This window comes from Oryzias latipes, chromosome 17 (genome assembly GCF_002234675.1).
Source record: "Oryzias latipes chromosome 17, ASM223467v1".
NCBI lineage: Eukaryota > Metazoa > Chordata > Actinopteri > Beloniformes > Adrianichthyidae > Oryzias > Oryzias latipes.
The window spans coordinates 2,423,490-2,447,268 of NC_019875.2; the positions used below are offsets into that span (position 1 = coordinate 2,423,490).

The 23,779-nt window shown below is 41.7% G+C and overlaps 1 protein-coding gene across 2 annotated transcripts; it reads right to left on the reverse strand.

The window, feature by feature from the left end:
• Positions 1 to 1,891: 1,891 nt before the first annotated feature.
• LOC105356122 (junctional protein associated with coronary artery disease) lies at positions 1,892 to 22,134 on the reverse strand. Of its 2 annotated transcripts, XM_011486159.3 has the most exons (4): positions 19,614 to 22,134; positions 12,552 to 12,981; positions 5,153 to 9,012; positions 1,892 to 4,900 (listed from the first exon to the last, which is right to left on the reverse strand). In XM_011486159.3, exons 2-4 carry the CDS (start codon positions 12,872 to 12,874, stop codon positions 4,866 to 4,868), a joined length of 4,218 nt encoding a protein of 1,405 aa, XP_011484461.1. In that variant the 5' UTR covers positions 12,875 to 12,981; positions 19,614 to 22,134; the 3' UTR covers positions 1,892 to 4,865. The 2 variants fall into 2 exon arrangements, with proteins under 2 accessions (XP_011484461.1, XP_020566316.1); XM_020710657.2 differs by having other exon boundaries at positions 1,892 to 9,012.
• Positions 22,135 to 23,779: the final 1,645 nt, after the last annotated feature.

Sequence of the window (23,779 nt, forward strand, 5' to 3'; positions counted from 1 at the left end):
AGCATGGTTGATCTGTTTCAATATCAGATGTTTGCAGTTTGTTTAAATGAAAATGCAATAATTTGTTTGTGTGTTATGTATGGTTATTAAAAGTAGCATATGTTTTGTGCATGCTTATTTAATGTTCATATTTTTAATATACTGTCCTTTTATTGCTAGTTTTTTGGATTTCGAATTTAAATTAACTGTCAGATTCAGATCTATAGTCAGTTCATTCCCTTTTTTCTGGTTTTAAGTTTTAGAACAGTTTTCCTTTTAAAACCGCTGATGGGACAGTGGAGTCCAGGCACTGGTGGGTTGGAGAAGAGGGCAGAAGGACAATAGTTCTCTGTGTGATAACTACAGACTTAAAACAGGCTTGACAGGTGTGCAGTGATAACAGACACAGCGTTTACATGGAGACCAAGGCAGCTGTGACGGAGCGACAGCTGGAGATGAAGACCACTGAGGTCTGTAAAAAGGAGGAGGAGTGTTTCAGCATAAAGGCGTTACTGTGTCCATGCAAAGGAAACATGTGTTGCTGTGTTAAACGATACATACGAGAGTCATTCTACCGGGAAATGTCAAACAGAATCAGTTTTTTGTGCAAATGCAAATTAAATATGATGTTATGCCTTTATTCTGAAAAACGCCCCACCTATTCTGCCATTTAACATGTGGTGCGTTTAGGACCGTAAGACTTTTTGAAGGGAAAATCTTTGCACAGAACACTTTTTTCCTTTGTTTGGCCTCTTTTTGTGGCCATTTGACACCCGATGAGTAATAGTTTGCCCTACAAGAGAGCTGTGTTGTTTATCATGTTGATATTTTAATTATTTTTATTTTATTTGCAGAATACGGAATTGTTTTTATGAAGTCTTTCTGCAGGTTTTTGCAGAACACTGACAAAGAACATTGGTGAATGGGATTTCCGATATTAAAATTGAATTCAAATTTATAATGACTTGTTGACTTCAGAGCTCTGCTGTTTTGAACCGGATTCCACTGAGCCCTTCTAAAGTTCAGCAGAATAAGGCAGTCCGCCATCAGAGGGGGATTTTGGTTAGATTTGTTACCAACATCCAGCTAGAGAGTCTTTGTTTATTAAACTGCTTTTTAATCTGCTTTTTAAAGGAAACTGAGACTGATTCTGTTAATCATGTGCAATCAGAATTTAAAATTTACTTAAATACATAAAGTTAGATTTAGCTTGAAAAATCTCCTTCAATGAACTGAAAATGTAAAAATCTATGAATAAACTGCCTGACATTCCTTACCTTGATCGTATAACATGAGGCTATTTCCATTTTCTGAGTGAAAAAGAAATTTAGCTTTGAGCCAAAACAGTTCATGAACAGCTGCACTCTTGAGGTCAAAAGGCAATGACTTATCACTGTTAGACCTTTTACATAACCCACCTGTAGCACCAAGCATCTCCTGAAGTGCACCCGAACATCCCGACAGAGAAGCCACTCCTCCAACTGTTTGCTCTCCTTTTTAAAGGAAATAGCAGACAGAGGAATTTTGAGGAGGATGGATCCTCGCCAAACCCCAGAGAACACGCTGCGAGCCTTTTACAAGTTCAGCTCAAGTATTGTGTTTGCGGGTGCTTTGATCCAGCAAGTGTAGCACAGTGTGACAGTCTGGCAGGGTAATTGGGCCGAAACTGCCGGTACACAGGAGTACATATGCGATAACACACAGATAGATTTGCACACACAAAATAAAAGCTCCTTTGACACTCAGTCAAATATCTGAAAATAAAAACGGTTGACCGGTTGTGAACCCTGATGTCCGCATCGACGTTGCAGATGCTTCTTTTTGAAATTTTTGCATCCTTACTTGCAAAAAAATGTACGCCTCAACAATATTTAAGTCCAAAGTTTGAGCAGAAATTGATCACAAACACATCTTTCATGCAAAGAGTTTATTTATGAATCAGACTGCAGTAATATACAACAGTAGCACAATCATATGACCATGGATTATGCTAGTATTTATAGATAAAAAGATAAAGGCATGTCTTCAAAGAAATAAAAATGAATGAGCTCCTTCTTAAATTACTCTAAAAATAGCTTTTGAATACTTGGCATAGTTTTGTAAATGAGATTATGAGACATAATATTTTGCCCACGGGTTTGCTATTGGATTACCAAATGCAAATATACTTTATGTAAGACATTTTCTTTCTTCCTCCCTCTTGCAGATCATGCAAAGAAGAAAAAAGATGTCTGCGAGTAAAAAAAGCACTTAAATCTCATATGAAAATATAAAATAGTACAAGTGTGCATAATTACTTCATGTTTGCACCTAACCTGCAGTACAAAAAGTCAAATGACACTATGTTCAAGTGTACCCAACATGCCAATTTTTGGGAGCAGGGGGGGCAGGGGTGAGTACGCACTGAAATAGCTTTTTAAAGGTTGTTAGGGGGGCAGTTTGAACAAAACAAAACTGAGGCAAGGCCTTCCAGTACTCATTGTGAACTGGAGATGGGATGTGTTAGTAACGTTGGCACGCCAGCTTCTCCTCCCTGTGATGCTGACTCTGGATTTATCTCCAAACACTGAAGCTCACACTGTCCTCTTCTCATAAATCCTATTTCTGGTTTTATTGGAGCTTCACAGTTTAGACTCAGTGTTTGCATTTTCCAGATAAACAGCATGAAAGATCCATAATGCTACTGTACTGCTGCAGCCGGAGGCGCAGCAGTAAAGTCATGACGGTGGGAAACAGTGCTCAGAACATACATTTTTGGCATTTTGGGGTGTATAATGCAACACACACATAATGCGACACATGGTTCTATTGTACAAGAGGTGATTCAGATGCAACTATCTGAGTTGATCAAATGCTACAACTGTAAAATGCTACATAGCAATCAATTCTGGATGATAGAGTCCTACCATAGTGCTGATGTGAAAGAAAAAAGAGAACAAAAAAATCATGAACAAAAATGTCTTCCTTCATTTTATTAAATCTGTACCTAATTTTTGCTGATTTGGAGCTTAGAACACTTAAACACTACTTCCTACTGTTGTGCAGTCAGTGTTGGTAACAAGAGAAATTTCTAAAACTCCATGAAATGAAAGAAACAGAGATAGAAAGAAAAGGAATGGGTCAGAAAGAGGGATAGAATTAAGAAAGGGTGGGAAGAAGGGAAAAGAAAAGAATCCACATTTTATTGAACATAACAACGCAACAGTACATAAATTGGAAGACATACAAAGACAAAGATAAAGACACAGGTCGTGTTCGACCTCTAACAGGAAATACAGTTAGGGTGGACTGAAATGTCAAATATCACAAAGAGCGTCCAACAATTATGTCTTAACTTCTGAAGAAGCGCTTTCAGATAGGAAAGTTATGGCACAATCAGAAAGTTTCCATCCTTTCAGCTCTCCAGGTGATGAACCCAATTGCTCAGTGAAATCGAACTGTGTGTTCAAGGCACACCACAGGGTCATCCCAGCTTATATCGCTCTGATAAATTTTAAAGCACTAAAAAAGTATGTATACTCTCAGAATGATACTATACACAGATAGGATACTTTCATCTTAATATAAGTAGGGAGAAATAAAACGTCATGGTTAAATACAAAATTTCCTCTTCAAATATTTAAAATATATTTTATTTTGTACATTATGCAAACGGATTAACAATTTGATGATAACAAAAATAAATATTTAGTGAAATGTTTTTTTTTGTTTGTTTTTTTACAGCACAGATGTATGAAGATAGATAGATATCATGAAATAAAGCACCCACCCTATGTTAAGCGCCCATATACCCTGACACGACTCCATTTCCCTGTAATACGGTCTGAATGACATGTTCACATTAAGACTTCTGACAAGGGTTCCTACAGGTAGTTCCACTATTCCACAATATTGCTCTACGTTTCTTTTTTGTTCTTTTTTTGTTCTAAATTCCTAAACCCATCATTGTTAGACAAAGTTACCGATCACCAACTTAGTCTGTGCCTTTATTGCTTCCTGAAATTACCTGGAAATTTTAGTTTTACATTGAATTGATCAGGGACAAATCAAAGAACTCGCCTGATCAGACCAGGAATTATGCACGGGCTTAAAAAAAGGCAGTTTTCTCTCTTCTGTGTAGAACCAGTATCATATAATAGCTTTATCATGTCATCTTGTATAGAGTCGCTCTTCACTGAAGAGATCTATGGTTTGCAATGTGTACAAAAGCAATGAGAAATGCGATGATGGCTTTTAAAAAAAAAGGCGCATTTACCTCATCTGAAAATTAAAACAGTTCTTTAGCCAAAGACAGTGATGTCCAGTTCTAAAACTGCTGTTGTCTTACCACAATCAGGTACGCAGTTTGATTTGGTGTTGTTTAAATGCAACAGAACAGGTTCGTGGCAAAAACCTTTCTATGACTATAAAAGCTTTAAAAGAAACATTTACATTCATATCCTTAACAGCTCCCTTCGTAAACAAACATGTTTGTTTAGAGTGCCAAACAGCTTTTCGCTATGGACAGAAGCTCTAGTATGCATGACAGAATTGCATAATGTGTGTCGATGAGAAAAGCATGGGGGGGGGGGGGCAGTATAGAAAAAGACAAGCCGCTACAAGAAGACTAACAAGTAGAAACCTTATAGGAGGATGGAGTTGGGCATGAGCAGAAGGGGAGGCGGGAAATCAGTTTGGAAAGGCGGGGTGGTTAATAGGGACTCCCTTTGGCAGTGGAACAGCACTCTTAGTAGTCAATGCAGCGCCGAGGGTGAAGGTGTACACAATGCTCTTGTCGGACAAGAAGGCCATTTCAGTGTCAAGATGAGATGAAGGCATTCTAGAAGGTGGCCAGGTCACAGTGTTGGAGCTAAAACCCTCAGATGGTGATGATGGAGGAGGTTTTTCTACACTGTCTTCCCTGGACTGGGATCATGGGACTCTGAGATGTGAAGAACAACAATATTTATTCATAATCAGTAGGAAAGACTGCTTTTCTTTATCAAGTTAAATGATCAGAACTAAAAAATTATTTCAGTTGGTTACAAAATGAAATAAAGTGGTGGTCACCATCAGAATGAACTACATTTGGAGGGACAGTAAAAAAAATTACCTATCAATTAATGCGAGTCATTGTCAACAGCTCCCAACATGTTTGATGAGGGTAAACAACTTCTACTATGTCTGTTCTCACCTGAGAGCAATGATTTCTTCTCATCTAGCATCACTGTCTCCTTTGCGACCTGCTGGAAAGGAGGGCTTTCTTGATTTTTCTCTGTGTCTACAGGAGGCTCAGGATGCAGATCCTCCACTTCCTTGTTCTCTCCTTCTGCCTCCCCCTCCCCAGAGTCAGTACTCCTGATGCTCAGGCGTCTCACACGGCAAATGACATCCACCTCTCTCATCCTGGCCAGTCGCTCAACAGCCACACGACCTGGAGAAATTGCCAGCTTGTTCTGCAACGCCTCGATTCGGTGGGAAGGCCCTTTGGTCTTCCTTTCTCCCTCCAAACTCAGAGATAATCTTCTGTCTAGGTTTGGAGGGACTGAAAGAGGCAGTCTTTCTGGTGGAAACTCTGGTAGACTTGGATGCTCCCTCCCCAGGTGAGTTCGTAGGGCAACCCGTTGGTCTGAAACAGAAAATGTCCTCTTCTCTTGCTCCTGCTTGTCATCGGTTGTTGAACATCCCTCCAACTCATTTTTCATCTCAGTTGTCTTTTGGCCTGCACTACTTTTGGCTGCTCCTCCTTCATCTGCTTTCTGCTTGTTAAGCTCAACATCTTCTGTAACAGTTTCATTAACACTTTGAATATCCTCAACTAGGGGTTCTGCAGGTAGATCAGTTGCTAAACTTAAGGATGTAGATAAAAAGTCCTTTGTAGCTTCATTTGCTGGTAGGCTCTCTGCAGGATTAGAGTTGTTGATATTTTCCGTTTCAGAATCACCAGATTTCTCACAAGCTCCTTCTTGTGTTAGGGAATGCTGCTCTTTTGTTTCAACACCCTGCTCTGACCCTGACTGGTTTGAACTAGAGTCACCTGGCTCCTCCGTTTTCAAGTTTTCTGCTGGACTTGCTAATGCAGCGCATTGTGGCGGACTGCCATTTTGATTAGCTGAGCTGTCTGAGCTGTTCTCCTCATGAAGTGGAGGCAATGGACCCTGTCTCATTTGATTCTCAAGCTCTCTTTTGCAAATGGGGCAATCTTCTTCAGAGTTAGCACTGAGGTCTTGAAGAAGCTCTGAGTCATTAGATCTGGAAAGGCCTGCAGAGCCTCTATTGTCCGTCGGATCTTTAGACTGACGCAAAGCCTGACATATGTCCTCGTAATCTGGAGGACTAGTAAGGGTGGAGGCATCTTGCATGGGTTGCCGATCTGCCCATGGCACCTCAGCTGCTGTGGTGCGCGTGGTTGGGCTGAAGTCACAAAGTGGTGTCTCAATGGGCTCATCTGGCAGGTCCAGTTTTACCGTCCTGCCATCGTTGCTCCTTCTACGTGAAACATGAGAAACAACCCTGTATTCTCTGAAGCCTGTCTCCCTTGGTGGGACTGGAAGTTCTTCTCTAAGCTGCTTGCTAAATGTTACTGACTTTGTTGCTGGCCTGGAGAAAGCACTCTTGATTTCTCTGTATTCCGGGTCAACAGACCAGCTTACTGCACTGCGTCTAAGGCTGCTGGGCTTGTTGAGAGGTTCTGATGTTAGCCGAATTTTGATACGTTCAGGAATTTGAACTGAACCATTTGAGACTTTATTGCCGGCAGTACCTAGCTCCAAAATGTCTTTGTAAGCCTCATTGAGATCCTCTATGCACTTGTCAACACTGGGCTGCTTGTTCATCTGCTGTTGCTGTTCCTCTTGAACTTCTTTCTGAATCATCTCCAGCTCTTTGACAGCGTCCCATGGTCGTTGCGTGGTTGGTTTCAGTCGCAGTTGTTCAAAAGTCTCTTGGCCGCTGCTGGCTGCTGGTTTGGCCTCCTCCGCATTTCCTGAAGGTGGAACTGTTTGCTGCTGAACTGTGCTCTTGTTCAGCTGGCTGGAGAAGGTGGAGGTCAGAGAGAAGGCGCTGTTGCTTGACAATTTAAGACTTTTTACGCCTTGTATGGGAAAACTAAAGGCAGTGCCCACTACACCGCTGTTGTCAGAAGCAACCTCAGTGCCAGGAGGGGCAGGTTCTTGTTGTGCTTCCTTGTTTTCAGAAGTGGGTTTTTGGGCCTCTGGGCTCGTTTGAGTCTCCTGGTCTCTATATTGATTAGCAGGCCAGGATCCAGACAGCTTCAGCTCCTTGTAATGGTTTATTTTAGGTGGTCTACAGGGTAGTTTTTTAAACATTTTGCTGCTAGCTCTACTGCTTGTCTTACTGCTTGCCATGCTACCAGTTAGTGCTTGCAGCTCAGCTTCAGCTGAAGATGTGCTTTGGAGACTTTGGTTTGTTAAATGGCCAGTTTTGTTGTCACTCGGACTGCCTGCTGGATCTGGCGACTTCTCGTTGTTGTTATTCTGATCACGAATTGTCCCACAGAGCTGTGGTGTGGCAGGGACAGACACCAAACAGAAGATAGTTTCACTAAGTCTCTTTTTTAGGTTCTTGGATTTGTCTTTCTCTTGTGGTTCTGGTTGTTCCACTTTCTTTACCTCTGTCACAGTTTCAGAGACACCCTGGTCTGGCAGCTTACTTGGTGGTGGTGGAGGTTTACCAAGAATTGACGAGGGAAGAAATTGACTACGGTTTTGTTCAGGACCCACACTGTTACTTTTCTTGCTAATGACCTTGTTGCACCACCGATTACTGCTGTCGTTGTCGCTGGGAGCTGCTTTGCGTGTTTCGGTATTGGGTGCTGGCTGCTGTTGGGAAGGAAAGGCACTATCATGTGTAGATTGTCCTAAAGTCTTAGCGGATGGAATCTCTTTGTTGATGTTATGGATTTTGTCTGAGTCGGGTAGAGAAGTTCCGCTAGGCCCTCCTGAGATTTGCTTCACCCTTGGTTCTTCAATGGGTAATTGGCGTGTTTGACCTGTTTCTTCTTCAGGCCCAGAATGAACTTGTTTTCTATAGGATGCAGTGCGCTCTCCATAATATTCCAACCATGAGCCACTCCCCTGCCTGGAAAACCACCTTCCAGGATCAGAGCTAGACATTTGCAAAGTTTCAGCTCTCCATCTAAAGTTTGCCAGTTCATTGCGGTTGAAAGTAACTGCTCTTGGGGGTGGCGCTCTTTTATAAGAGGGGGGTGGAATGTAACCAGGTGGCTCCATACCAGAGATGGCAGAGTGTTGTGCGAAATAGTCTTGCCGCAAATCCACCCCCCTAGAGTAGTAGATAGATCTGTCCTTTTGTTTGGCCCCCTGGTCTATAGCAAGCATTTCGGCGCTACCCCTGGTCTGCTGGTGAATCTCGTATGAAGGAGGCTTTAAAGGCCTGCTGAACCTGGGCTTTGGTAAAAGTGCAACATGGCTACTTGGCCCAGCATTCCTACTCCATCTGTCCCTTACACCACCATAAACATACCGACTGTAGGGTCCAGAGAAAACAGTGCTGCTTAATCTTTGTCTATCCGGCAAGCTAGGTCTTGATGGAATGAGCTCTCTGCTGTCAGTTCCATCAGGGGACAAAACTCTGGGGAGAGACTGAGACTTTGTTTTAGTTCTAGGATGAAAGAAACCCTCAGGTGTCCTTAGACGATACTGATCTCTGGCCCACCTTTCGCCGTCCCCATCCGACAGCTGCCTCCCCAGACCCACAGCAGGCCTCCAGTCCTCTGTACCAAGACTTTGGCACTTCCTTTCCCCAGTCACCCTGAGCTGACCAGGGCCTGCTTCTGGATCCCTTAACCAGGAGAGATCTTCCCATAACTGTTGCGCTTGCCTCTCAGCTCTGTATTCCTCTGCAGTGATCAGGGCCTGTGGCCTCCAGGCTCCAGCGGAGGCCCTTAGCTCCCTGCCATCAGCATAGTCCAGAAGGATGCTGAAGTCCTGACCTCGCCTCCGCCAGTAGGAAAGATCCCTCTCATCGTAGCTCAGAGGTTCAGAATAGGTCAAACTGGGAACATCGTAGAATCTATAATAAACAAAAAGTTTGTCATTAACAGAGACCCCGATGTTGTTTCAATAAGATACTTACAAGCATTTATAAAGATGCTTACTATGCTTTTATCTTACAAATTATGTATTGTATATTGGTGTTCTTGAAATATCTATATTTTTTTCATTTCACAAATTCATAAAGGGATATAAAGGGATTAACTATCACATTCATATTTTTTGCAATTTTTATAAATCTTTTAACATCACAAGTGGCCCATGTGTTTTTGTTCAAAGACAATATTTTGGCATTGGCAGGATTGGCTTTCCAACAGAACTTAATCAAGAAGAGACTGCACATACGAGACAGAAGCGCTTAAGTCAGCAACTCTAGAGTCCCTTGAAGACACCATGAAATTTAGATGCTACTGCAATATGATCTGCATATTAAATTATGCTGACCCTGTCTTGGAAGCTGGTCATCTGGCCAGCGACGGTGGCTGTTTAAGCCTCGGCAAAAACATCCCATTACCCGATGAGATGTAAAAGCAAAAGGGTCTGTATGCTTTATTTTATTTGATCACATCCCCTCACTTGGCAAGATTAAACAATGTCTTTAAAAATATAGCACAATCGACAGATACAAGACATAAAAAAATACATTCAAAATTTCCATATTTTTTACCATGTAGCCACTAATAGTAGCTTAAAAGAAAATTTGATTACAGGAAAAGGTGTGATTGCAAACCAGGATAATTATGAAATATAAAAAGCATATAAGTAAAATAAATAACAAGACTAACAGCATTTTTGGGCTTAAAAGTTAAAAAAAAAGAGCTCTGATGACTTTCTGTCAACAACACTACACATAATAATTACGGACGGCAGCAGTCCTGGACGGCAAGGACCAGAATGTTTTCAAAATTCTCTTCTCTTACTGTGCCTTTGAGCAAAGATTTGACCCCCACTACATGATCAAAAACTTACCAGAATTTGCACACACCTCATACTCGGTCCAAATGAATTTTGGGCATAGTGAATGACCCCCCCGCCTTTTAAAAACTTATGACACTAAAGTGGCCAAATCCATCAAAGAATGAATGGAACAAATGAATGGGAGTTCAAGAAAAATATTTTTACATCCACTAAATAAACCAAAACACACTTGTAGGGGATATCCAAAGGAAGTTTTGAAATGATTATAGGACAGGACAAAACCTATGGGTTGGCAGCCATTTAGTGGCAAAGAGTGATGTTCTATGATTTTCACATTTTTGCACAATATGAAAAAGGAAAACTTGTCTCCTTTAAAAGATGATTATCAGCGCTACCACCGTGGCAGAAATTTGAATGTATCCTCAGTAAAAAAAAAAATTTGTTCAAATCCATTGCCATGTTTTTGAATGACTGAATAAGTTGGTTTGTGTTTATTCCCATAATTATGATTTAACGTAACCAGTGTAATTGTGAAATTGTTTTTTTTTCAACATTTCTAAAATTTTTATAAAGTTTGGCACATAAATGTAATGGAAACACAGCTATTGCCAGCTAAAGTCTAAGGCTGAATCCGATATCTTCCCTTACCCCTACGGCTTCTTCGTATTCATACATTTAGCCCTCCAAACGGAGAATTATGGAAAAATAGTGTCTTTACATTCAGACGTTACTCCCACTGGATGACGTCATCAACAGTCGCCAGTCAGCTACATTAGAGCAGAGCTGCAAGAGCTCGGAAATACATCACATTGGTTTTATAACTTTAAAAAGGTCATGCTAAAACAAAAAGTAATTACTTACATTTAAATGTAAACTTCTGTGCATCAGAGCACACCCATAGGAAGTAAAGCGCTTCACCTCCCTGCCGCGGAACACCCTCCCAGTGGAGGGCTCGGCATCCCTCAGCCGTGAGGGGTAACCCTTAAAAAACTATTTTGGACAACCCTACTCCTCCCAATGCCCCAACAATTGGAGGGGTAGGGGAAAAATTCGGTTTCGGCCTAAAACTACAACTACAGTCTTATTAACCTTTGACCTCAGGAAGAGGGCACCATCTTGAATTGGAAAAAAAAATCACCTTTAGTACCTTTTCAAGGGATTTCGATCTATCGTCTCTTAACTCCTCAAGCATCATTGGGACACTACTTGGGAAAAAATGTTGGAATTAGAAGTTGTAGATTTTGAACAGGGTTGGTGTGGCGAGCTCACAAACGTGGCATTTTCCTCTTGCTCGCATTTTCTTATCAGAATACTGTAAAAAGGTCATACAAGAATCCTTGGCAAGAGCTAAACGAAACAATATGACATTCGATATGACCTTGCTAGAAATGTGGATAAGGTTAACAAAAAACCTACGTTGCCAAGGAAATCCCAAAATCTACTTTTGCCAAGTCTTCTAAAAATTACACGAACCTGTTTGTCACCCCAACGTTACCAAAGAATTAAAACGGTTACTATGAAGATGAAATCAACAGAAAAGCCGCCATTTTAAAAAAATAGTTTATTTAGCAGCTTTGACCAGAGTGGCAGAGGCAGAAAGGAGAAACTGAGGGGCATCTAGGAGCTGCTCAGCCAGTAAGGGCTGGGGCAGCTAGCGCCTGAAGGCCTTCTAACGCAACTCACGCTTTAATTTAACTTTGATTATAAAGTTTTAGTTTTCAGAGCAGTTATTCTAATAACTTTTATGTAATTGTCCATTTCTGTAAAATAATAACCTATTTATAGCAATAACCATCAATCGTCAAAATACTGCTGTTAAAGTCTGCCTGGCGACACAGAAACTTGGCTGAAATAATTAAATCAAAAATGCTGCAGTAGGACCTGCATTATCTCCAGTGTGGATGATTTCTGTCACTGCAGAAGCTTGTGATGATTTGCAGTTGGCAAAATCTTTCAAATAAATCTGATAATAAAAATCAAAATTAATGTCATTATTTTTTTTGCATACATTTAGGGTCCGCAGTTATTAAAGTGATCTGACAAAAAAAAAGAGTCTGCACCGTACTAAGGCACTCTTAGTCAGTGCACTCATTCATCTCAGCAGCAATGTCAATGGATCATCTTCAGCAGCATATGCTACTGTATGGTGGGTTAGAGCTGCGCTGTGCATACTTGCCCAGCAACATGCTTACATCACAGAGCACGTGCTGGGCGTGATTCAATGTGCCAGTGTTTACAGTGGAGTGATTATGCTCCTGTCTTCAGGCATGTTCACTCTCCCTGCGTTTGCTTACTGTCTAGTGCTGCTGTTTACATCTGCCCGCCTTGTCGAGGCTGCAGAGGGGAGACCGCTCTACGGAGGAGCGGGCCCCATCCCCACGAGGAGTCTTAACAGCTCCAGAGAGTAGCGAGGCACATTTTATATTTCTTCACATTTCACTGTAAGAAATGTCAGCAGTCCTGCTGCAGCCACAATCTTCTGCAGCTCTCGAAGGAGGGGAAGAGAGGGGAAGGGAGGAAAAAAAAACAGCGCACTGCAGACTCAGTTTTGCATGCAATACTGAAGGGCCCCAGTGAGAAGAGAATAGAGAAGGTAAAAGGGTGTGGGGGATTGCAGAAGACAGGGAAAAAAATACTCACCCACTATCTGTGGCGAGAGAATCACCCAAGGGCTGAGCGTCACCTAGGATACCGATGCCGGCTTCTTTTCTCCTCTGGTTCCTTTCCGCGCTCTCGTTATCAGTGGGGTAGGCCTTCACCAGCACCTGCTTGCTGCCGTAGATGCCTGTGATAGATGCCCCCCTCTCTGCCTCATTCCCGTTCAGGGTCCCCCGGCCCGCCCTGTTATCCACGAGTTCGCGGTGGCCGTCGGCGGGGCGCTTTTCATAAGGCGTGGCAGACGGGGGGCCGCTCTTGGGCAGTTTGTATCCGTGTGAAATGAGGAGGTCCTCCACGCTGTACATGGTGGCGTCGCTCTCACTTCAGGGCAGGAGGGCAAAGGTGGGTGTGTTGCCTTATGCGCAGTGCTGCTGGTGGAAGCTGGAGCCCGGTTGCTCAGCAGCAGCCATCACTAAGGAGAGAACAGGGAGGTAACATGTAACAGCATGCACCTAGACCGAATGTGTCATTCTCAAAACAATCCGGCTGATCCGACAAAACAGATGCTTCTTTTTTAAAAACCCTTGTGCTATCTTAGATGACCCCACCCTTACATTGACGTGTTCTTCCTACCATGGCAAAGGTGGATAAAGGAGGAAAGATTTCATGTAATCCATGGACACCAGTGAAGATCACAAATCATTGAAGAAAAAAGGTTCAGAGCACTGTCTAGTGGGTCTAGATGACCCAACTCCCAATGTTAAAGTGCCTAGGATAGAACAAGGGTTACGGTGTGCTGATGGGGGGTTTTATCTGCAGATGCTGCGCTGACCCTCCATAGCACAAACACTTATGACTCTCTGTGGACAACAGCAATTTATCAAATTGTCATCTTCAGCTTTTTTTTTGATAGCTTGTTTTTAAAAATTCATGTCAAAGGAGAAGACAACATCTTTAGTAGCACATCAGTGAATTCACTACAAATACTTTAAATCCAATCCCTTTAGTGTCTGAAATACCCGTCAATTGTTCATTAATTTAATCATTGAGAGTTGTTAGTCTAATTACTAAATCACTGCCTAAATGATGGTTTCTTGCCCTTTTGTGGGGCAGCAGAACACTGGAAAAATGGATTTGACCCGAACAAAAGGCTCTAGGTTCTAGTTGAAACATTGGTCCTCTGCCGTGACAATCCCTCATCCTCCTGACACTGAGAGCAGCGTTTGGACCACATTTACTGCAGTAACTCTCACTGGATAAAACACAAGTTAGAAGGACTGGAATTATTTCTGTGTTAAAGTAAAAACAAGCCGACACTGGGGATTGTTTCCATAAGCAGTGGAATAGACTGACAGACAATAATCTATTTATTACCATTCATATGGAAGAAGGTAAAAAAAAAAGTACAATCTGATAATCCTTTTAAATAGGCCTACACAAAAATGTATCGTTATCGCAATATCAAGCTGTGAAATACGCATATCGTAAAAGACAGTCAATATTGCAATAAATGGTTCCCTTAAATGTGCTAAAGCAATCTTATAGCAACTTTTGAAGCATTTAACAAAAAAAATAAATCCCTTTTAGCATTTGACCAATCAGATGGACCCCTTCATGTTGTTGACCAATCAGATGGACCCCTTCATGTTGTTGACCAATCAGATGGAGCCCTATATGTTAGATGTTTGGCTCCTATGTAGATGAGGGTCATTTGGAGTATAATTTTTAAACTGTTGCAATGAAATGGGAATGATGGTTTTGGTTGTTTTGCTCTTTGTTTATATATTGAAACTTATATGGTTATCACAATATTAATTACCATTATCGCATATCACAAGTTTTCCTCATATCGTGCAGCCAAATCTATTTAAAATAAATTAGATGACATAAAACAAACTTATTTAAGTTACATTAATTTAAATGTATTTTTTATCAAATAGTTTAGTGGGCATTTATTGTGTTTTTCTTAAACCTTTCAGTATAAACTATATCCATATATATGACATTATTTTACTTTTGGCACACTAAATAATACATTTTTTAATGAAATATGTGTTATTTTCCTGCAGGAGCCACTCATTTCATGACATCAACCTAAAGCCGGACTTGGCAGTCTGAGTTTTGCTCAACAAAATGTTAAACCTGGATCTCGTCTAATAAATTAAAGTTTGGGAGCTTTCTTTATATTATTTTTTTTTTAATTGTTTTCTCAGTTTTTTAACAATTTTCAATGACAATTAAGATCTGTCTGTCAAAACAAACAGCCTCCAAAGTTTTGCAAAGATAGATGTGCACATTGTGCGTTTAAAATGAAAGCGTTTAGCCGATGCCCGACAGTGGGTGTGTGTGTTAGCCTGGGGGCGGTTCTGGCAGAGCAGATTCTTCCTGGAAGTGAGAACCCGCTCGTTTTCGTGGTTTGGGAGGGGCTGGTGCTCGGAGAACAGGGTTTTAGATGGATGCTCAGAAATGCGTGAATGGAGCAAAATACCGCTTTGGGGTTGTTTTTGTGAGGAATTAACAAAATAATAAACTTAAAAGCCAAAAAAAGTTGATTTTGCACGATCTAGGCCTTTTAATCACTGATACTAAATTGTGGCACTATTCCACAGTTCAATATAAGTTTGACCAGCTCAGAGGCCTTGTGGTAGCGTGTTCCCCTGAGATTGGGAGATTATAGATTTGAATCCACAAGGGGGCTGTACCAGACACCTTGACCGGAACCTCTCTGTTTCCCACTCACACTGTTGGGTGCGAGTGTCATGAAGGGTTATAGGGCCTCTACATCCCCAGAGATTGGGTAGAAAGGAGAAAAATCAACACACTTTACCTTCAGTGGTGTAATGCAAAATCACCAGTCATTAAATTATTTAATAGATATGCTGGAAGAGGTCAATTTTAGCTAAACATTGTTGTAATTTTAATTAAAATTCCTTTTGGTTCACAGGGACTATAACAGCCTAGAACGTTTTTTGTCAAACACAGTTCATAAGTTCCTTGCAGTCATAATTCATCAGTTTGATCCTTTTTGCAATCCTACATTATATATGTATTGATTGCGTTTTAGAAAAATAGACCAAAATGTTTTAGATGAACAAGTTCCAACTCCCTTAAGTAGGAAACATCTTAAATTGAAGGTGGAATTTAGTTAAAAATGAAAATGATCACAGATTAGGCAAACTAACGCATTTTAAAAGGTTGAAACAGGGTCTGCTAGATTTTTCATTGATTTTCTGTCTCATCTTGTGCAACAAGATGACAAAAATAAACCTGCACTTTCATGTCGGCATAATGAAGTCGTCTGTTAAGTTGCTGCGCTCCCGTCTCTGGGTGAAGTGTGGCTGTCCGTCTGATGCATTAATTATAGCTGCAACAGTCTGTCCTGCCTGGAGATGACAGCAGACAGCTTTCAAACGCAAAACCTTCATCAAAGTTTCAGAAAAAGTCTTCACAAAGGTATTGTTGAGGGATGATAAATCTACAAGCCTTTAAAACTGCTATCCTAGGCACTTTAACATTGGGAGTTGGGTCATCTAGACCCACTAGACAGTGCTCTGAACCTTTTTTCTTCAATGATTTGTGATCTTCACTGGTGTCCATGGATTACATGAAATCTTTCCACCTTTATCCACCTTTGTCATGGTAGGGAGAACACGTCAATGTAAGGGTGGGGTCATCTAAGATAGCACAAGGGTTAACTTGCAGTACCGCTACATCATATACTTTTCATTACTCGCAGACAGTGTGCTTTAGTTTAACATCGCTGATCAATCAAAACATTTTAAAAAGCCATCGAAATATGGGTCAATTCAGTTTAAGATTAAAGTGTCTAATTATCCTTTCATTTTGTTGTTTTTTAATCTGATTCTGCCCATTACAAAATATTAGAATAAACTCACAAGTTCAGGTTTTTAAAGAAAACAACACAACAATCAGAGGAATGATTGGAAACATTTCATTCCATTTTCTGATTTTTTTTTTAGTGATCCATTATGGAAACTGCCACAACTATATTTAGGATTTTCTTTGCAGCTACTTTACAATAAGAAATTACAATACTTTTTACATAGGAGTGCTGCATTTTAAGCAATTTTCTTATTATTTATAATCATATTTGTAGAAGCTTCTGTGCATTTTACATTACCACAACAGAAACAGTAAAAGCAACGAACACACTTAAAAAGAATACACAAAACAAACAATTAAAACACTACTACGTGGTTTATTTACAACAAATCTAACAGTTTATGCCATGTTTATTACATCTGAACTTCCTGCATTAACTGCTTCTTGTGGTTCTTTGGCTTCAAGCCAGTGGTGGTTGATCAATCTCCCAAGAATAAAGGTTGAACAGCAGATTATTTCTGCTTTTCATCCCAAATTTCCATAAAATCTTCATAAAGCAACAACACTTTCAATCATCAGTGATTGAGATGGGTGTGGTGGTCTGCCACTTAATGCTGTTGCATTATTCATTTTTCTAGTTTTAAGTGCCATTTAAGTGTGACTTAAAGGCAAATCTGGTAAATTAATCTGTTTCTTAGACATGATAAAGAACTGTTTTAAATCCACTGTTAGCGACCCACTCTAATGAAAATTGTTTTGTTTTTTTGTTGCAGATTTTAACATGTTGTTGAGACTTTTTTCTAATGATGGAGGACAAATATAAAGAAACTTTAACTCAAAATTGTATGTCTGAGTATTTCTTTATTCAAATCATTGCGAATCAGAAGCCAAAAATATGGTGTTGGGAAAAGCTTCAATAAAAACTACAACGGCACTGCTCCATTCTGATGCATCCACTTCCAGACAAATAGATCCATGTACGCCTTTGATTTCTTCGTCTGAGCTGCATCTGGCTAACAGTATTTATCCCTCGCCATATTTATTGCACTGGCAGTGTCAGGTTGGGGTTGTGAGGGGCTGTAAGCTATCCAAAATGCATGCAAACAGATGGATGATTAGACATGGGGAAGGAGATCCTCCTCACCATAAGTCCTCTGCACAACTCAGAGGTGAATTTCTAATGATGTACTGCTGCTCTGCAGAGACTATGTCCTAGAAAATGACCCAGCATACTGGTAATAGTTAAAAGACCACTGGGAATGCTTTGACAATAGATCACAAGATGACCGGAGTGGGTCGTTAAACACCTGAAAAAAACTCATTTGACATAAATAAACAAAACACTTCCAGCTATGAGAAAATGCTTTCATAGATTTATAGTTTACTGAAAAGGAATTGACTTTAGGCAGACTACCAAAAAAAAGTCTAAATCGCTTGCTAAATGAAGACATTTAAATCAAATTGCTTACTAAAACAATGACATTTCATTTTTCATGTAAGTTAGTTTTAAATTATTTGCTGCATGTTTTGTATTGATAAACTGATTCATATAACACTGCAGCACTTTTGAACTGAGATCAGCAAAGCCCGTTTGAACTCAAATGGGTTGACCTTAAAGTGACCTTAACATTTCCTCGCTCAGAACTTTGTCAATGTTGCTTCTCTGGTGCTTTTTCAAACGTTTCTGCTTGTTTCATTGCAAAACTTAATTTCAGTAATGAACCCACAGCTGGTAGTGCATCGAAACAGCCTAAATGTTTATGGTGCTGCAAAGAAAATCCACATTCAGGATTTTGTCAAGGACACAAGTCAAAAACAGAGCAGTTCACTAAAGAGCAGAGCTGCATTAGGACACATCAAGCGAGGAAAGACAGAAAGAGTTTTTTCCATCCTCAAACTATTCCCCACTGTTTAAGTTTGGTAAAAGCAGGAGGAAGATGGTGAGGGGGGGGGGGTTGTTATGAGTGAAAGTGGGAAAAAAAATCCTATTTTTTCAAAGTGCATTTCTATAGGAGAGGCAAAGCCAGCCAGTCACAAAACTGCTCTTTTTTGACAAGGTCAAAGCTTCAAATGATTGCAGGGGAAATGAAGCACATGAGCTTTTTTTTGCATAGCAACAACAAAACTATCATTATTCTCCACCAAACAACCAATTCTGGACCTTTGCTCTGGTCAGAAACACCTGATTTTCTAGGAGGGGGGGCAAAAAAGGTCAACTTAAAAGTTGATTTTAATTAAAAGTGCTGTCCTGTTTCACGTCAGTTTTCTTAGAGGACTGTCTCCCGGAAACTTACTTTATTAAACTTTCAATCGTGAATTTAAATTTGCTCTTTAAAAAAATAGGAGTTTGATGATCACACATGGGGGGCACGGTGAGGAGGCCCCCAGCATGCAGCCAGGCCTGGCTTGGTTGGAGAGCCTGCATGCACAGACAGTGGCCACTGTAACACATCAGCACTAGCAGGCAGCACCACCCTAACTGCTAAGGGAGTGCACCTAAATCTTACCTAGTGACAGAGAGAGCAGAGCTACAGATCAGGCTAATCAGGGGTGGGGTGGGGGTGGGATCATCCCTGCAAACTCAGTCAAAACACAAGTTCAGCACGTTTTTAATTAACAGCTCTTAACTAAGTCCATCACATTCTCCCTTTGGAGAACTCTCCATGAATGACTGACTGAAATAGGCGCGTTGTATCACAGCACAGGTATCAATAAAACATAAGTGTTGTGATGGAGACGCTATGCATTATGAATACAGCATGACCTAGCCGTGCAGTCCTCTGCAGTCTTTATTTTCACAGGAAAACTGACAGCTAGGATACCCCCCCCCCCCCCCCCATACCTGCCTCAGTGCCGCAAGTCAGCGCCTAGCAGGGGGGAGGGAAACAATCCTGCTGCAAGTTAAACATGGACTGAGTGGAAATGTTTGAATCCTGCGAAGCGAGCGGCGGCGGCTCCGCGGCGCGCAGCGGGCGAACATTTGGAGGCGTGCGCAAGTTAACGCACGCGAGGACAGGAGCGCCTGCAGATGCGTCCTCCGTGTTTACCGAGGGAGCGCCGCTTCCTTCACCGGGGCTACGTGAGCCACCCCCCCCCCCCCCCCAAAAAAAAAAAAAAAAAAAGGTGGGGAGCGGGGGAAAGAATCAAAATAAAAGGACATAGCAACCCCTCCCTGGTAACCCGCCGGTGCCTGCAGCAGCAAGCAGCAGAAAAATAATGCCGGAGCATCGCAAAGACGAAGGAGGGCGTAGCGGCACATACCTGAGAAGATGCTTGGCGCGGCCGTCGCAGTTCCCCTGCGCCCAGCTTCAGCTGCTGAGACTGAAGAGCAATGCACACCGCCTGAGCCGAGCATGCCGATTGGTAGGCACAGACGCGCTGGTTGCTGGCTGCCTGGGCTGGGCTCTCCTCACCACAGCTGAGGTGGGGTGGGCTCCTCACACTCAGGCAGTCACAGAAATGGATGTCAGAATGGTTTCTTCCAGACTGCTTTCCTTAACTTTCCCTTTTTTCATAGCAACAGTCGTTTTCCTCTCATTCGGTCCTGCACACTGCCTTGAATCACAGCTATGGGCAGGTTGGTCTTTGAGCTTTAAGGCAGACTGAGGAGATTTCGGTTTTTCTTCTGCAGCATTAATACAAATACAATGGGTGGTTTTTTTTCTTTCTGGAAAAGCTTGTGCATCCAGCAGACATTTGTGAAGAGCTTCTGCCTCCAAGCTAACATTTGGTGATGTTCTTGACTCGTCACTCGCTGTGCATCAGTTGCCTCCACCCAAAGCCAAGAAGCCTTAATTAAATGTGCCAATTAACTGAGCTGGACTCAGACTTTCTTGTACCAACTATGGGATGCTGGGCATTGACAAGGATCCCTCAGTCTGGACAAAATAATAATCTTTTTTAAAATATTATTGTAAATTAGACAAATGATAATTTCTTAAATCTTTCCCTGAAAAGGTATGGCATACATTTAAATAAAAAAACGAATGTAATGCACAAGAGTGCAGTTCCCATATCACTACATTTCTGCCTGTAATAACTTTATTTTTGGAGGTGGAGTCATCCTCTCTGTTCCACTCATTGACTGTATAAGAGACCTGGATTGGGTGAGTGTGATACATGCATGACATACATAGTTCATAAGGGTTTCTTGCATCCGTCATTCGTTGATGTGTGCAGATGTCTGTCACGGGTTTCGGACGATGGTCTTTATGTAAATTCGGTTTTGAGCTGTTCAAAATTTTTGGTCTGCTGAGAATTAAGCAATTTATGCGTGTTTCATGTCGTTTACATGCAATAATTACAAGCATGTACTACCAATGTATAACTATAATATCACGTATAAGACGCACACACACATTCAAATTATAGAACTGACACACGAATTTTGGGCCAGATTTGGCTTTTATGTTGACTTACATGTTCTTTGTGTGGTTTCTTCCTACTTCATCCATGATTTTAACATGGTTCATTTGTGATACATCTTTGAAAATTTAAAGTGAAAGACCACAACTTTTCTCTCTTTTTCCTCATATATTAATATTTGAACAATTTTCATCCGTGCAATCTGAGCCAAATGTATGTAGTGGCTGTGTAACATGGCCTTCCATGTGCCTGGTAGCTGGCACACAGAAAATCAGGGTTTGATTCCCAAGTTGTTTGATGAGGGTCATCTACTGTGGGTCCTTGGGCAAGACCCTTCTCTCTACTGCCTATGTAGTCACAAGGGGGCCCCAGTCTGGGTCCCCCTGTGCCGGTCCCTAGCTCGGATAAAATAAAGGGTCGTGTCAGGAGGGCCATTTGTTTTAAAAATCTCTGCCAAAACACCTGTGTGAATCAGTGAAAGCTCATTCGCCGTGGCAACCCCTGAAGGAATATGCCAAAAGGTAAACAACATTTCCTTTTTTGTGGCTCATCTTGCGGGGTGACCGTTGTGCATGGCAACAGCGGTCAACTTCGGATTGCAAGATCGCAGGCTCGGTTCCCGCCTGTTACGTCCACACACATGCAGTTCTAGGAATGGATCCCTGCATGTCAAACCGCCCTACCCGCCCATGCGTTCAAGCGTCCCTGTTCAGGTTTGCTCCTGATGGTCATGCGTTGGCACCAGCCTTAGGCAGCAGAGCCACCATCAGTGTGTGAATGTGTGGGCATGGATGAATGGGACTGAGACTTGGGCCTTCTGGGAAAGTAGTTAACCACTGTATACATGTAGGTACACACCATTTATCGTTCATCTCTGAACCACTTCAGCAGCTATTTGTCCTCCTCAAACTCAGTTTTCAGATTACTGATGAGTTGTGGCACACATGCACCCTACTTTTAGTACTTTTTTGTGCAGTATGGTTCGGTTGATGCTTGAAATGAGTTTTTGGAGACAAACTCTTCAAAACCACTTATTGAATAATGTGGCTTTGGTTTTCACTGTGACCCTGACTGCTGAGCTTTAATTGTGCTTTTTTTGAGAGCAGCTCACCAGACTGAGAAGGTCACACTTTAAATTGATGCCATTACACGTATACGAGGTGTCGCTGCAGGCTTTCACCCTCACTTTTACCACAGGATTATTTTAGACGCTGATGAAGACTGCCGGCTTTGCACTGTTATGTCTGAGCTGTGAGGAAAAAGTATTATTCTTGACAATGCCAAGCAGCAGCAAAAGCAATCTGTCTGGTATTATGAACTACAGTACAGAGGATTTTTACCAACTCGGAATCTAGATTTTTTCTTAAATGATAAAAACTGTCATGTCAAATATTGTTTGTGGTTTTCTTAAAAGTATGTTTTTGGTAGAGACTTATTCTGTTTTAGTTTTTGATTTATTGTTTTGAAATATTCTGACTTTTTCCACTATTTTTTCTTTGCTTTTTTTTTTACATCCTTTCTGGACCTTGGGACTTTTAGTTGTTTTATTTACAATGTTAGTTTAGAGAATTCTAAGGATTTCTGCATTTTTTTCCTGCTTTTTAATAAACCTAAAACCCATGTTTTTCAGACCTCTTATTGGTAATCCATGTTAATTATGTTTGTCTTTTAACCAGCTTAATTTCATCCTTTAATTGATGTGCCATCATTGTTTAACCCTTTGTAGTCTCTAAACTCACTGGTGAGTTTGTCAATTACACTGACCAAAAATATAAACGCAACACTTTTGTTATTGCTCCCATTTTTTATGATATGAACTCAAAGATGTGAAACATTTTCCACATACACAAAATAAACAGTTCACTGAAATATTGTTCACAAATCTGTCTACATCTGTGATAGTGAGCACTTCTCCTTTGCCCAAGACAATCCATCCCACGTCACAGGTGTGCCATATCAAGATGCTGATTAGACAGCATGATTATTGCACAGGTGTGCCTTAGACTGGCCACAAGAAAAGGCCACTCTGAAATCTTCAGTTTTGTTTTATTGAGGGGGTCAGGGGACTCAGACAACCAGTCAGTATCTGGTGTGACCACCATTTGCCTCATGAAGTGCGACACATCTCCTTCGCATAGAGTTGATCAGGTTGTCTATTGTGGCCTGTGGAATGTTGGTCCACTCTTCTTCAATGGCTGTGCAAAGTTGCTGGATATTGGCAGGAACTGGAACACGCTGTCGTATACGCCGATCCAGAGCATCCCAAACATGCTCAATGGGTGACATGTCCGGTGAGTATGCTGGCCATGCAAGAACTGGGATGTTTTCAGCTTCCAAGAATTGTGTACAGATCCTTGCAACATGGGGCCGTGCATTATCATGCTGCAACATGAGGTGATGTTGTTGGATGTACGGCACAACAATGGGCCCCAGGATCTCGTCACGGTATCTCTGTGCATTCAAAATGCCATCAATGAAATGCACCTGTGTTCTTCGCCCATAACATACACCTGCCCATACCATAACCCCACCACCACCATGGGCTACTCGATCCACAACCTTGACATCAGAAAACCGCTCACCCACACGACGCCACACACGCTGTCTGCCATCTGCCCTGAACAGTGTAATCCGGGATTCATCCATGAAGAGAACACCTCTCCAACGTGCCAGACGCCATCGCATGTGAGCATTTGCCCACTCAAGTCGGTTATGACGACGAACTGGAGTGAGGTCGAGACCTCGATGAGGACGACGAGCATGCAGATGAGCTTCCCTGAGACGGTTTCTGACAGTTTGTGCAGAAATTCTGTGGTTATGCAAACCGATTGTTTCAGCAGCTGTCCGAGTGGCTGGTCTCAGACGATCTTGGAGGTGGACATGCTGGATGTGGAGGTCTTGGGCTGGTGTGGTTACACGTGGTCTGCGGTTGTGAGGCCGGTTGGATGTGCTGCCAAATTCTCGGAAACGCCTTTGGAGACGGCTTATGGTGGAGAAATGGACATTCAATTCCCTAGCAACAGCTCTGGTGGACATTCCTGCTATCAGCATGCCAATTGCAC

What these genes read in the sequence shown, in the direction of transcription:
- LOC105356122 (XM_020710657.2), bottom strand. Translation starts at nt 12,874, where the DNA reads ATGTACAGCGTGGAGGACCTCCTCATTTCACACGGATACAAACTGCCC. An exon ending in TCTCTCGCCACAGATAGTGG is followed by an intron (nt 9,013 to 12,551) that starts GTGAGTATTTTT and finishes TGTTTATTATAG; the next exon opens with ATTCTACGATGTTCCCAGTT.